Source organism: Capra hircus, chromosome 8 (assembly GCF_001704415.2).
Source record: "Capra hircus breed San Clemente chromosome 8, ASM170441v1, whole genome shotgun sequence".
Lineage (NCBI taxonomy): Eukaryota > Metazoa > Chordata > Mammalia > Artiodactyla > Bovidae > Capra > Capra hircus.
The window spans coordinates 7,847,296-7,861,777 of NC_030815.1; the positions used below are offsets into that span (position 1 = coordinate 7,847,296).

General features: G+C 40.7%; 1 protein-coding gene across 1 annotated transcript in view; it reads right to left on the reverse strand.

The window, feature by feature from the left end:
• The window catches only part of MTMR9 (myotubularin related protein 9), a 63,141-nt gene continuing 51,895 nt past the window's right edge, over nucleotides 3,237-14,482 (reverse strand). The window contains exons 8-10 of the mRNA XM_018051842.1: nucleotides 13,458-13,678; nucleotides 11,520-11,671; nucleotides 3,237-8,059 (exon numbers count right to left, since the gene is read on the reverse strand). Of these exons, the coding sequence (XP_017907331.1) occupies nucleotides 7,896-8,059; nucleotides 11,520-11,671; nucleotides 13,458-13,678 (537 nt within the window). The 3' untranslated portion in view covers nucleotides 3,237-7,895. The remainder of the gene's footprint in view (nucleotides 8,060-11,519; nucleotides 11,672-13,457; nucleotides 13,679-14,482) is intronic.

Genomic DNA, 14,482 nt, shown 5'->3' on the forward strand with positions numbered 1-14,482 from the left:
AAAGCTATGGTTTTTCCAGTGGTCATGTATGGATGTGAGAGTTGGACGATAAAGAAAGCTGAGCACTGAAGAACTGATGCTTTTGAACTGTGGTGTTGGAGAAGACTCTTGAGAGTCTCTTGCACTGCAAGGAGATCCAACCAGTCCATTCTAAAGGAAGTCAGGCCTGAATATTCATTGGAAGGACTGGTGCTGAAGCTGAAAACTCCAATACTTTGGCCACCTGATGCAAAGAGCTGACTCATTTGAAAAGACCCTGATTGAAGATTGAAGGCGGGAGGAGAAGGGGCCAGCAGAGGATGAGGTGGCTGGATGGCATCACCGACTCAGTGGACATGAGTCTGGGTGAACTCCGGGAGTTGGTGATGGACGGGGAGGCCTGGCGTGCTGCAGTCCATGGGGTCGCAGAGTCGGACACGACTGAGCGACTGGACTGACTGACTGCACTCCGCATGATTAGCTGTGGGTATAGCGGTGTTCCTGCTAGCGGCATTCTCTCGTTCTTCCTCATGGCTGCGTGGTCTTCCATTGTTCACAGATCACTTCCTGCCTCTGGACTCGCCTGTCCGTGGACACTCTGAGTGCTGCCACATGCTGTTGTAAACGGTGCTGTCTGGGTTTCTCCGAGGACACTCTTTAAGAGGTGCACCTGCCCAATCACCCTGTGGCTGAAAGCTTTCACCTTTTCAGGGCCCTTCTCTACTGTTCTTCATAGTAGTTGTTACATCCCACTGCACCATAAATTAGTTCCCTTTTTCTCCACAGCCTCTCCACCATTTATTCTTTCCTGTTTTTTTTTGTATTGACTTTTTGATGATGGCTTTTCATATGGAACCAGTTTATTCCTTTTCAAATGAAATTATCCTGTGTATGGATTCATGATATTGAGCATGTTTCATGGACGTTTTAAACTGTTAAGGAAACTAGCATTTACCAGTTGTAATTAGTTTCCAAGTCTTTTCCTTTTGCAAGAAATTATTTTTGATTAGTTGTATGAAAATTGACAGCAGGTATCATTTACAGTCTAGTAGTCCTTTTCGGACACGACTGAGCGACTTCGCTTTCACTTTTCACTTTCATGCATTGGAGAAGGGGATGGCAGTCCACTCCAGTGTTCTTGCCTGGAGAATCCCAGGGACGGGGGAGCCTGGTGGGCTGCCGTCTATGGGGTCGCACAGAGTCGGACACGACTGAGGCGACTTAGCAGCAGCAGTCCTTTTGAATCAAAAGGAATAGGTTTCAGGTTCCTGTTGTTGGAAATGGCCACAAGATGGCAACATTTCTTCATGCACAACTCTGGTACTATGCTAACGAAAGCCTTAGGGTCAGTTTGACTATCTGATTCTACCTTAGGTTGAATATACCATCAGATGATGGAACCACCATCAGCTTATGTCTTATTACTACTTTTTTTTTTTTAGATTTTTCATTTATTGTAGTACATTTGATTTACTGTTGTGGAGGTTGTAGGTAAACAGGGTCTCGTTTAGTTATACACATATACATATCTGTTCAACTTTTGCCTTCTTTTCACATATAAGTTATTACATGGTATTAGGGTTACCTGCTTTCCTATATAGCTGTTGGTTCCTTGTTGACAGTGTTGTTTATCAGTGTGATACATTACTCCCAACCTCCGAATGTATCCCATCCTGCCTTTCCCTTTGGTAACCATGTCTTTCACTTTCATAGATTAGTGGATTGGAATCAATTTTTCCATTTCACATACAATTGATATATGATGTTTGTCTTTTTCTGACTTACCTCACTTAGTGCTGTATACCATATTGTTTCCCAATTCATAGGTTACTACAAATGGCATTCTTGCTTTCTTTCTCATGGCGGAACTCTGCTGTACTGTGGCAATGCGTCACTTCCTTATCCATTCATTTGTCGATGGACATTTGGTTTGCTGTGTGTTTGGGTATTGCCAGTAGTGCTATAGTGCATGCTTGGGTGCACTTGTTTTTGAATTCTTTTTTTCTCCTCTTATTCTCTTAGGAATGTGCCTGTCTGATCATATGGGAGCTCTGTTTTCACCATTTAGACACTCTTTCATAATGTTCTCTATAATGTTTGTTACCAATCACATCCCACCAGCATTATAGGAGGCTCCCCTTTTCCTAAGCTCCCCACTATACCATTCACTGTCAGTAGCCTTTTTATGGAGAAGGCACTGGCACCCCCTCCAGTGCTCTTGCCTGGAAAATCCCATGGACAGAGGAGCCTGGTGGGCTGCAGTCCATGGGGTCGCGAATAATAGGACACAACTGAGCGACTTCACTTTCACTTTTCACTTTCATGCATTGGAGAAGGAAATGGCACCCCACTCCAGTGCTCTTGCCTGGAAAATCCCATGGACGGAGGAGCCTGGTGGGCTGCAGTCCATGGGGTCGAGAATAGGACACAACTGAGCGACTTCACTTTCACTTTTCACTTTCATGCATTGGAGAAGGAAATGGCAACGCAATCCAGTGTTCTTACCTGGAGAATCCCAGGGACAGGCTGACGTCTATGGGGTCGCACAGAGTCGGACACGACTGATGCGACTTAGCAGCAGCAGCAGCCTTTTTTATAATCGCTATTTTGACTGGTGTGAGGTGATATGTGTAATTTTCATTTTGCATGTCTCTAATAATTCACCATAACTGAGTGCCTTTCATGGAATTTCTTTTCACTACATACTGAATAAATGTATTTTCAATATCTACTCCTACTTCTTAGGAGATACCTGTGAAGTTTAGGTGGAAAGGTCATGATGTCTACACATACCTGCAGATGTTTCACCAAAACAACAGTGATGGTACATACACTCTCTCACACACACACACACTCAAGGGTGTTCAAGCCTATGCTGATTTATAAAGTATTCCACCTGGGTGAACAGTATGTGGGAGATCACTGCACTATTTGCAACTTTTCTACTGATGTGAATTTTTTTCAAAACATAAAGTCCAAAAATATATGAACTGTCAAGTGTTAGTCGCTCCGTCGTGACCAACTCTTTGCGACCTCATGGACTGTAGGCCATCAGGTTCCTCTGTCTTTGGGATTCTCCAGGCAAGAATACTGGAGTGGGTTGCCATTCCCTTCTCCAGGTGATGTTCCTGACCCAGGAATCGAACCCAGGTCTCCCGCATTTCAGGCAGATTCTTTACCATCTGAGCTACCCATGTATATAGCAATTTTAATGCAGACACTGCAAAAACCTTTATAAATATTTGGGGAAAAAGTCAGCCTTTGAATGTATTCAAATTTTATTACCACTGTCTATAGATATTTAACACTAGCATTTGTGCAACAGTCCTCTTCGGCAGAGGAGGATCTTAACACACAAATCTTATACACTAAAAATAACTGTACCATGTTCAACAAGACTGTTTTTTGATTCAGTAAACCAAGCTTGACAGAGCAGCCAATTCAAGAGAAATGATTCCAGGACATAAGTGAACTTACCACTTAAAGGAACATTACAGATTATACTAAAATGTTACACAGACTTAACGAAAGTTCGTCATTTTCTCCTCGACGCAGACAGGTTCCCCATGTAGAAACCTGTACATCACAGCACTCGGAGGTTTTTGCAAAGCACACATTATAGATACGTTTTCCATACAGTGCAATTTTATTGTGTAAGACATGAGTAATAGTGCACTTAAATCCAACAGTCACATTCAAATATATCAAGAGTAAACTTCAAGTACCTGGTTATTGAAGAAATACATACTGTTATTATTTTTTTAAATGACTTGTGCAAGTACAAGATTTTCAGTGTAGATGGTAATAATGTATCTATAAGGATTCTACACAAGAGAACGCGAGGAGTATTTGTCTAGAATAATCCACCTCTCTAAAAATATGTGCATTTGGAAAACTGAAGCAAACGTCTTGGGCTGACAGACACAGGCAGTGTTACACAGCTTTTTACAATATGTATACTCACAGATGGTTAAAGAGAACTGCTCTACACGACAGTGAACTCTCATCAGGAACCATTTTCCAGGACAATGTAGCGGACTTACTGTTATCTTTCATTAATTAAACACAGACGACAGTTCTGCACTGTGGTTCAATTATAGGACATTAGTTTTTCTTTTCTTTTTTTTGAGGGGACTTAGATAACAAGTTCAGACCTTCTAAAACCCAGCGCAGAGTTTCAGAAGGTCTCCTGGGCCTCTAGTAGAAAGAAAGAAACTGCTGTGGATGGTAGACTGTCAGGACTGAGTGAGAACAGAAGTCGTTTTTATTTCAGAAACCCAAAATTGGAAAATAACCCTTCCCTATGACCTGAGCGTAAATATGAGTGCAGCAACCAGTCTTTTACAGTTTTTTGTTGAGATGGCGAATTACACAAAAATACTACTTATAATAACTTAGTGTACATGCTCTGGGGGTGGGGGTGGGTGGGTGGAGTCTGCGTCATGTTTAAGAATAAGAAATGACTCATCTATGTTGTCCTGAGGTATAGGATAACCTGGATCAGATGGACTGAATGACTTCATTCTCTGGAAAACTTCAAAGCTTCCAGAATAGAGGATTAACTATTCCAAATATTGCCCATTTGTTTTGGTCCAGGAGATACCTCTCTGATAAAGGGTGCTCGTAATAGACGTGTGTCGTTTTAATTCATAAAACCTGGACATTGGTAGGTACCAAAACTGTGTCTCAGGTGAAGGTCTGATAGTAAGTGGACCTGATGCCCTAGCTAGGACTGACCACTAAAGCAGCTACTCCTGAAACCAGAGAACTACAAGAGCTACGTCTTTAAGTGGTTTTCTCTGTAACGCAGCACAATATTCCTCTTGTTTTTCACTTCGAGTGACAATTACTGGTCAGATCTTTTCCACGATACGGATTGTTTTTCTTCTTTAACTTAAGAAGGACTAAATCAAAGACTAATATCTCACTTAATTTCATCCTTTAAAATGAAAAGCAGTGACTTGTGTATCACCTCTACAAAATCAGGCTGTGGAGTTCAAAGAAAAGTTTTAAAATAAGATACATAGGAAAGTATGTATGTATCTTAAATGATTATTGTCTTCCAAAGTTGTCCCCAAGATCACTTTAAAATCTTGCTTCAAAGGCCTAATTTTTCTTAGGTTTAAAACAAGCTATAAAATTATCTTATTTCTATCAGGTTTTATAATTTCTGCTTATTTTCTTCCCATTTAATAAAATCAAAACAAAAAAATGGAAACAATTACTGACAAGTCTTAAACCACCCAAAAAGTTTCAGCATTTTGATATAACCAAACTGTTTCTTCTGATTAAAAAAAAATTATGAATTTAAATCTAAAGATCCCTGTACTGCAGCAGTCCTTTGTATTAAAATATTCTTTGTGGGGGGCTTACTGTTTTGCACTCCAGAAATGGGAACCAGCCTTCACAGTGAATAAATACAGAAGCTCCACAATGCACATGAACTTGATTATACGTCACTTAACGCCTGTATGGGGCAGTCTGCATTCTCACTAACTGAGCCACTCTTCTCTTCATTATGAAAGTTTTTAAAGCCGCCTTTATCAAAGACAGTTCTCCAAACTTAACCTTCAGTAAGTATCTTATTAATATATCCACTGTAATTCTTTTCACCCAAGGGATGAGTAATTTAATAGTATTACTAAAAACCCTCTTCAAAGTTATATTGATAAAACACTTGTCTTTGTCAGAATTCTCAAGTTTGGGAAAACCTTAGTATTTACATTAATAGATGACCCCTTTGAAAGTGCATTGATACAAAAGTTTGCTTTTACTCCCTGTAAACAGAACTATAGTTTGGACAATCCCTAATTATAAATTAACACTAAAACACAAACTTGTCCAAACTGCGTATGATTGCTGTCTCAGTAAGAGAAAGAAAAAGAAATGGAAACACTATGTTATCATCATACTCTGGCTCACATGTGAAATGTTCATCAGGAAGACAGGTATACGCTGATGGCATACAGGTTCTCCATGACCAAGCCTAAAAAAACAAACGCCCTCTAATGTTTCCACCCACAGAAACCTCATGGCCAACGCCAACCAACATTACTACTGAGAGTGGCTTCTTTAAAAAAAAAAAAAATCACTAAAAAGTCTCTCGTTTTCCTTAGGGGTCAGTTAACTGAGAAGAAAAAGGCTCCTTCTTCAATTTTGAGATCTATTAAAAAAGCTAGAGTGTTTCCTTTTTAAAAAAAGTAACAGAGACATTTCACTCAGCACACAAATACCTATAGCAAAAAAGTACATCTTCCTTCCTTCATCAGCCTTTCTTTGAATGCCCCAAGATTCTTCACTATAATCAAGAAAACAGGCCAGGAGTAAAACTGAGCTTAGAGAAGAAAGACAAATTTACCAAAAAGAAAGCTCCAACTGTAGATTAGTTGTCTAGCCTTTTGCTCCCAGTCTGAGGAAATGGGGGAAAAGACGTCTTGGCAACTCTTTTGGAGACAGAAAGTATTTGCTGCTTTCTGCAGCTTCTGAATGTGGCCATAGATTTTGTTAGAGTTGATTTTGAAGAACTAAAATTTTAATTTGATACATAACTCTAAAGCTGGGTTCAGTTTTGGTGTGTTTTACAATGAAATGGTTATATATAGATGGGGTTGAAATGATATTAAAGATTACCCTTCAGCTGTCCTTTTAAGGGAAAACTACAATTCAAAGTATTTGTTAAAACGAGCAGTGCCACAAAGTAGAAATGTACATGGAAAGCACCTAATCACGAACTGTTAGAGTCGCAGGCAAAAACCAGCCTATGGCATAAAGTCGTCACTGCTTCTATAACACTGAAAACATTTCAAATTCGCTTCTGAAGTTTAAAGCATACCTGCATCATGTTCATAAACTTCCACTTAAATTATATTTGCCTAATGGACAAACCAGCAGAGTCGAGATAAATTTTCAAAAGGCTCAAGGGAGTAAGAAAATCTTAACCTTAGTATTAGTAAACTTAGAATATTTAAAAAGAAAACAATCAAGCACACTTCTGTACATAAACCAGTGCAGTAAGAACTTCAGACAAGGGCAGTGCATCTCTGGTTTAAGGTAACCTTATTTGTAGCTTAATTGTAACAAATGAACATCTATTTTAAAATGATGGTTTAATGTTACATCCAGCATTTGACACATTTAAAATGTATGACCAAAACCCTGAAGAACCAGTTGGACACTACTGACACCTTATCAGTAACAAATTTCTCCTTTATTTCTAAATTGCACATACTTTTAGTGTCTACGGTTAAAATAAACTTAGTTCTTCTTAATGTAAATACCAGAGAACTTTAGCTGTTGCCCTTGTAAAAATAATTTACCTTGAATAAATATTCAGCTTTTGTTTTCTTGACAAACCAGAACGAGGACACGAATTCAGCTCTTGTCAGTCCAAAACTGTTTTAAAAGAAGAAGGGCTATTTTATGTGGCAAAGATATTGTAAATAGCATGTTAAACACAAACGTCTGGGTTTACCAGCAATTTCAGGTTTGAAAAACATTTCTATATTTGGAGTGCTTAAAAAGTCTGATCCTTTTTTAAACTAACAAATGTTCTCTAAAGAGAATAGTCATATCCTTGACTGGTCTGGAGCTCTGTTTACAAAGTAGATGCAGAGAAAAGCTTACAATGAAATGGTGTATAACACAAATGGCATTAAATATATGGGTCACCTGTTTCACATAAAATGACTAGCACCTCCTTCCTGCTCCCAAAGTGAAGAGCCCCAACAGGCCACGTGTAACATGAGTAATTATAGTAAGTTTCATTCATAAAGTATTGAGGAGTCCATTACATTAGAAGGTTCTCACTTCTAAAGCCTTACGTTCAAGGCTGAACGTGTGACGGTGAACTGAGGGCAGTGGAGACAGAGGTGGGCTACCACTCTGCACGGTCCTGCAAGGGCTGCGGTGGGTAGGGTTCAGGGGCTCTCCTGCACCCCATCCTCAGTCTCCAGTTCTGCCAACTGCCTCCTAAGGAGATTTACTTTCGCTTGCAATTCCTTGTTGTATTCTATGATGTTAACCATTTCTTCATATGCTTCATCCAAATACTTGGAGGATCTGTTCCAGCGTAAAAAAATACCTATTGAATCCACGAACAGAGGGAGAAAGATGCACACCATGGGTTAGCACTATACTTGCTGTGGTTAATACATAATCCCATGTCTTATGACCCTTTTCTTTTTTCACAGTTCACATCTGTGTTTTATTATACTCTAAAATGTACAGCAATCTGAGGTACTGAAAGAGTACAGTTGAATAGTGTACAAGAAGTCACCATGTACGTGCCTGTTATTCAAAAAAATCCCATAACATTATGAAATAGATCAAAATGCAGTTCTGGTTATATTCAGGAATACAAACTAATCATTTACAATGCCATAAACGTCACAGTTTCACAATACGAATATTCTTTTTTTAAACAATTACAGAACTTTATCCAGACCTGTAAGACCTCCTATAGGTGTGAAATCATTTTCAGTGGGAAAGTGGCAGTTAGAGCAAAAGCAGGGCCACACAAATTGTTTAAAAAGCGGGAACTCCAGCACTGTCTCCCCCTCTGTTTCTTAACAGACCGTCTTCCAGTTCTGTAGGCAATTGCTTTTTCCCCCAGATAACATTAATTATCCTTTTATTATGGATAAAAAGACATTTTCTCCTGTACATACATATATGTTATTGATACCAGCTCAAAGTGATGGCTCAAACACATTCAAGTCAGGAGGTACAAATACTTCCAGACTGCAGCATGCATGTACCAGTGGCAACTAACTTACCAGTAGCTGGTACGTTCACAAAGATTTTATGAGTTATCAGAACACTTTCCATAAACCAAACTGCCATGCACCCTAGAGAGTCCCTCTGTATGTGTCCGGATACTACTTACATTCTTATCAAAGAAGGGAGATAGAAACAGAGACTAAAGGCCGACCTTGTTGACTTTTCTATTGCATGTATTTTAAAAATCCTGTTCAATACAGGAGTTACTTACTGTTAATGGTTAACTTCGGTGCAGATATAAACAGCAGAGAGACATTTAAGGCCACAGTGGTGGTGTTCTACAATCCATGTACTTACCATGAGAATATTTTTATCCAACTTAGCACTTCATCCAGTTCTAAGCTGAGGCACTAAACATACAGGGAAACCTTGTCCTTAATGGGGCAGCAGGAGCACATCCATATAAGAAATCTTCTTTTATCATTGAATCCCTGAACTTTCAATGAGGTTTTGTAAAAACCAGTTAAACTGTCCTTCAGGAGCCATCTGGCTCTCAAGTTTGCCTTTCCTCCCAAATAACTAGCTTCTCATTTCTGTTATTAAACATGACAGTGGCTTTTAGGTGAACTGTCTCAGAGTTCCTGAACAAGAAGTAGAGCTGCTGTCTCTCATTTAAGTGGTCACTCCTCCTGCACCTGTGACTGACTGCATGAGTAAGGAGAAACAGTGAGCGGAGGCTCAGAGCCCCGGGAGGCTCTAAGGTGGAGGCCACTTTCCCACAGGGCCAAACCTGGGACGCCTCGACCGGTAAGATGAGAAGCATAGGCTGAGCGGGAAGCAGGCAGCTAATGGCAGATATCCCATGCAGAACAAGCCAGGAGAGCTGACGGCCGGAGAGGTGACAGAGACAGGCTCCGTGTCAACCCCAGAAAGGAAGGCAACCCGAGCGCCCTCACACACAAAGTGGGCAGACAGTTCCCCCAAAAGACTTGCCCTTGGGAGTCTCACACAGGAGAACAAGTAAAATAACGGCTGTGGACGGTACTTGAGTTTACCAAACAGCTGCCATTCCTGTGTGAATGCCCTTGTTTAACATAAAGATGACTAAAAATGTACTTGCTGCTGCTGCTGCTAAGTCGCTTCAGTCGTGTCCGACTCTGTGCAACCCCAGAGATGGCAGCCCACCAGGCTCCCTCATCCCTGGGATTCTCCAGGCAAGAACACTGGAGTGGGTTGCCATTTCCTTCTCCAATGCATGAAAGTGAAAGTGAAGCCGCTCAGTCGTGTCCAACTCTTCGAGACCCCATGGACTGCAGCCCACCAGGCTCCTCTGTCCATGGGATTTTCCAGGCAAGAGTACTAGAGTCGGGGTGCCATTGCCTTCTCCAAAACCACCTTCAAATTGATTAAAAAGAAATTAAATGGTATGTTATACCCTTTGTGTAACGAATAGATAATACATTTTAGATAGGTTTTGGTAATTTTTTAAAAAACAAGCTTTAGTATTTAAGGTATGCGAAGAACTGACTCATCGGAAAAGACTGACGCTGGGAAAGATTGAAGGCAGGAGGAGAAGGGGCAACAGAGTTGGATGAGATGGCTGGGTGGCATCACCAACTCAATGCACATGAGTTTGAGCAAGCTCCAGGAGTTGGTGATGGACAGGGAAGCCTGGCATGCTGCAGTCCATGGGGTTGCAATGAGTCAGACACTACTGAGCGACTGAACTGACTGCATTGAGTATTTAAGGAGATAAGCTTCAGAATCTGAAAGCAAGGCAGGTAAAAACTCTTCTTTAGACATGAAAATCAGGTCGGGATTATTCCACTTAAACAAGACATCTGCATCACCACCTTGATGGATGGCATTATGTACATTTTATGGAATCTTACTAAAATGGACTAGCTCATTAACCCTTCAACAGCGTCTAACAGAAGAATCTGTCCTGAAGACTAGCTGATAGAGAGAACAGAAAGCATCTCCTCAGAGCTTACAGTTTATTCCTGTCCCAACTATCCATCACTTCCTTACACAGAAAGTAATGTACTTTCCCTTACCCCCATTAGGATGACCTATCAAAGATGGGGGGAGAAACAGGAAATAAGTATCGACGAAGATGTGAAGAAACTGTAACCCTCGTCCACTGCTGATGGGGTTGTAAAATGGTAAGAGTGTTACGGAAAACAGTATGGCTGTTCTTCAAGACATTGAACATAGAATTACTGTATGATCCAGCAATTCCAGCATCAAAAGCGGGGTCCTGAAGAGATATTTGCATGCCTGTGGGCCAAAAGGTAGAGGCAACCCAGGTGTCCTTTGACATATGAGTGAATAAGCCAAATGTATACACACAATGAAAAATTACTCAGCCTTAAAAAGGAAATCCCATCACACGCTACTACATGGATAAGCCTTGAGCACAATAATTACGTTCAGTGAAATAATGCAGTCACAAAAGGACAAATACTGTATGGATCCACTTAAATGAGGTAGCAGGAGTAAGCAGAGTGGTGGTTGCCTGGGGCTGGACAGGAACTCTGAGAAGCGGCTGTTCAATGGGTACAGAGTCGCCAAGTTACAGGAAGAAAAGTTCTGGAGACCTGTTTCACAACAACGTGATATACTTGACCATCTCTGTGTACAATTAAGTATTACATTGGTAAATTTTCTGTTTTTATCACAATAAAAAGAAGTAATGTACCTTCTTATCTTGAGAAAATATCTGATATAAACAGCAGTATCCATTTACGCTTGTACCCACAGGCAGTCAAGAGAACATCCTGGACTATCAATAAAGGGTTTGCAAAGGATGCATGACTTACCCTCCCACAGCTGAAGACTCTGTGGAGCAACAGAGGGCCAGATGACAAGGTTGTTGGCTTCAAAGAGAGGGTTGGTGAACTTACTCAGTTCACTGGGCCGGTTGACCCAGGACCACAGAGACATTGTTTTCTGCTGCAGCTTCAACTTACATCTGATCAAGAAAGAAAACTGCTGTTAAACCAATTAATGTATGACAACCACTATTAAATGCTGCTTCTATTAGGACCATTTCTTTTCTCCGTACATTGGAAGGCAGAACACAAGATTTTTTAGCAGAGGAACAAAATGCTGTCAAATTGAAATATTTGTCAGCATTTTTAACTGTCAACAATTAGCTAAATGGAAGAAACAGAAAATCTCAACAGACCTATAACGAGTAAATAAATCTGGCTCCGTATTGGATCTGTTTCTTTTACTTTAATTTTTGTATTTGATTCCTTTTGCCACAAGTTAATCACTAAAAGGATGCTGCTTATAGCTTGAGGCATACATAATGGCCCACCTCTGGGAACCCTGCCTCCATGTCTGAATGCTCAGCTAAAATATATTCGTTTTGCTCCCAGGAAACATCCTTACCAGGCTCACCAGTGAATGGCTGCAGAAAAGAAGTTAACACATCCCCTCCCAAATCTGGCTGGAACCAGGAAACATTTCAAACAAGTCACTTTTTCCAACTTTGCCTCCTTAGCTGACCCCCTTTGTTTTATAAAAGTTCCCAGCATCCACACCCAGGCAAGACACTTCTTTGGGACACTAATACACCATCTTCCTGCTCTGTTGGCTTTCCTAATAAAGTTGCTAGTCTTTGCCCTGACAACTTGTCTCAGTTTATTGGCCTGTGGTGTGACAAGCAGTATAGTAAGAGATTTCAACTTGAACAAGTTAATCCTATCTCAGCTCCATACTATCATCAAAGAAAACACTCAGAGCAAATACCCTGGGGATACAGAGCAGTATAAAATATAAACATACCAATTAGTCAAACTGATCAGGTGAATCGTGTGGCTTCAGTTAACTATCGCCAAAACACAATGAGAAAACTATGGTGACAGAATTTTCTAGAGCAAATAGTTCTAAATTTTCCCCCACAAGAATCTATAAGAAAATCTAGTATTGAAAATTTGCCAATTCAGCTTTAAAGTAAACAAGAAAGAAAAATGTATTGCTTGAATTTTAAACTGGTAAAGACTCAGTGATTCTATTCTTTTGTGAAGACCGTTAATTGTTTACATTTATTATTCAGCTACACGATGCCAGCTACCAGTCAAGAGACCAATCCTGTCTCTCACGCAGAGGAAGCCCTTAGATTGAACCCAAATGAGAAGATGACCAGTTAAGCATCTTTTAATGATCATTCTGATATGAATCTTCTAATTAAACCTATACACTTGATGGCGTCTGGGTTATGAAGCGAGACTTGCACTCTGGGCCTGAGGACAGTTTCTTGGTATGAGAGATACAATTGAGAACAGGAGCAGGAAGACCTGTACTGTGGCCATACTTCTGGTGGCCAAATGGCTGGGTGTCCCTGGACGATCATTAACTTCTCTGGATATTACCTTTTTACTCTATGAAACTGCATGGAAGGTAGAATCAGATTACATATTTAAGCTTCTTACAGGTGTCACATACTATGTTCTTATAAAAGGAAAGTAACATCTTAATGGTTGCTTAGTTTACTCCAAGCTTTTTAATCAGTGTGTGGACTTATTTTAATCTAACGGAACAAAATCTAGGATATGCCCCCATCTAGCATGTGACAGGCTCGTAATAAGCATGCAGCATCCGGACTCATACAGAAGGACTCTAAGCCATGCTGACGGTGACCACCACCATCTTTTAAATATCGATAACGGTAACGCAGAAGCGAATCCTCGTCTCTTTTAGGAAATAACCAAAACGACTGAAAATGGCCCCCACGTGAACAGTGTACCCACCTTTCACTTTCATTGTTGCCCAGAAATGTTCCAAACTGTGAGGCGTAGGCATGCTCAAAGAGCATGATGAGGAAATTCTCGTTGAATTCGAAAGAACAAGGGAACTGACGAAGTATCTGCCACACACAGTCCAAGAAGAGGAGAAACACAGGTGCCTCCCACTTCTGCTTGCTGTTGCAGTAGGCTGACTGTGCGCAGCGCTGCTGGAATGGGTGACCAGCCTACGAGGGAAGGTGGAAAGGTGGCCGTCATATCCCAGTGAGGCCACATTACGGCATGTTATTATCAGTTTCACACAGCTGCAACAAAACTGTTACACAGAACATCCTATGATTTGGGTGACAGACAGACAACCTTCAACTGAGGGGAAAGACACGATTTCCAAATACCAGGCTGACCAAAAAGTTTGGAAAAACTCGAAATTTTTGGCCATCCCAGAACTTAACAAGGCTACACAGTTAGCCATAAGAGCTGTGGTTGTTCTTGGAATATCAAACAGAATAATGGACTTCTGTAATAATAAACATAATATAAATCTTACTAGGTTGGTGAAATCTGGAGCAAAGTCAAAGAACGTTAAGTTCTGCAGGTACAAAACAAAGGTCAGCTCTCCCCTTCTATCCAGCCAGAGTGCTGTAGCCTGGAGTAAGCTCCATAAACCTCACCACTACATAAAGATAAATACGGGTTTCTCATAGACAGATTTCATCAGGTCACTCCTGATATTAAGTCGTCTTCAGAAAACTAAGATCACGGCATCTGGTCCCATCACTTCATGGCAAATAGATGGGGAAACAGTGGAAACCGTGACAGACTTTATTTTGGGGGGCTCCAAAATTACTGCAGATGGTGACTGCAGCCATGAAATTAAAAGATGCTTGCTCCTTGGAAGAAAAGTTATGACCAACCTAGACAGCATGACAAAAAGCAGAGACATTACTTTGCCAACAGAGGTCCATCTAGTCAAGGCTATGGTTTTCTCAGTAGTCACGTACGTCGAAGAATTGATGCTTCTGAACTGTGGT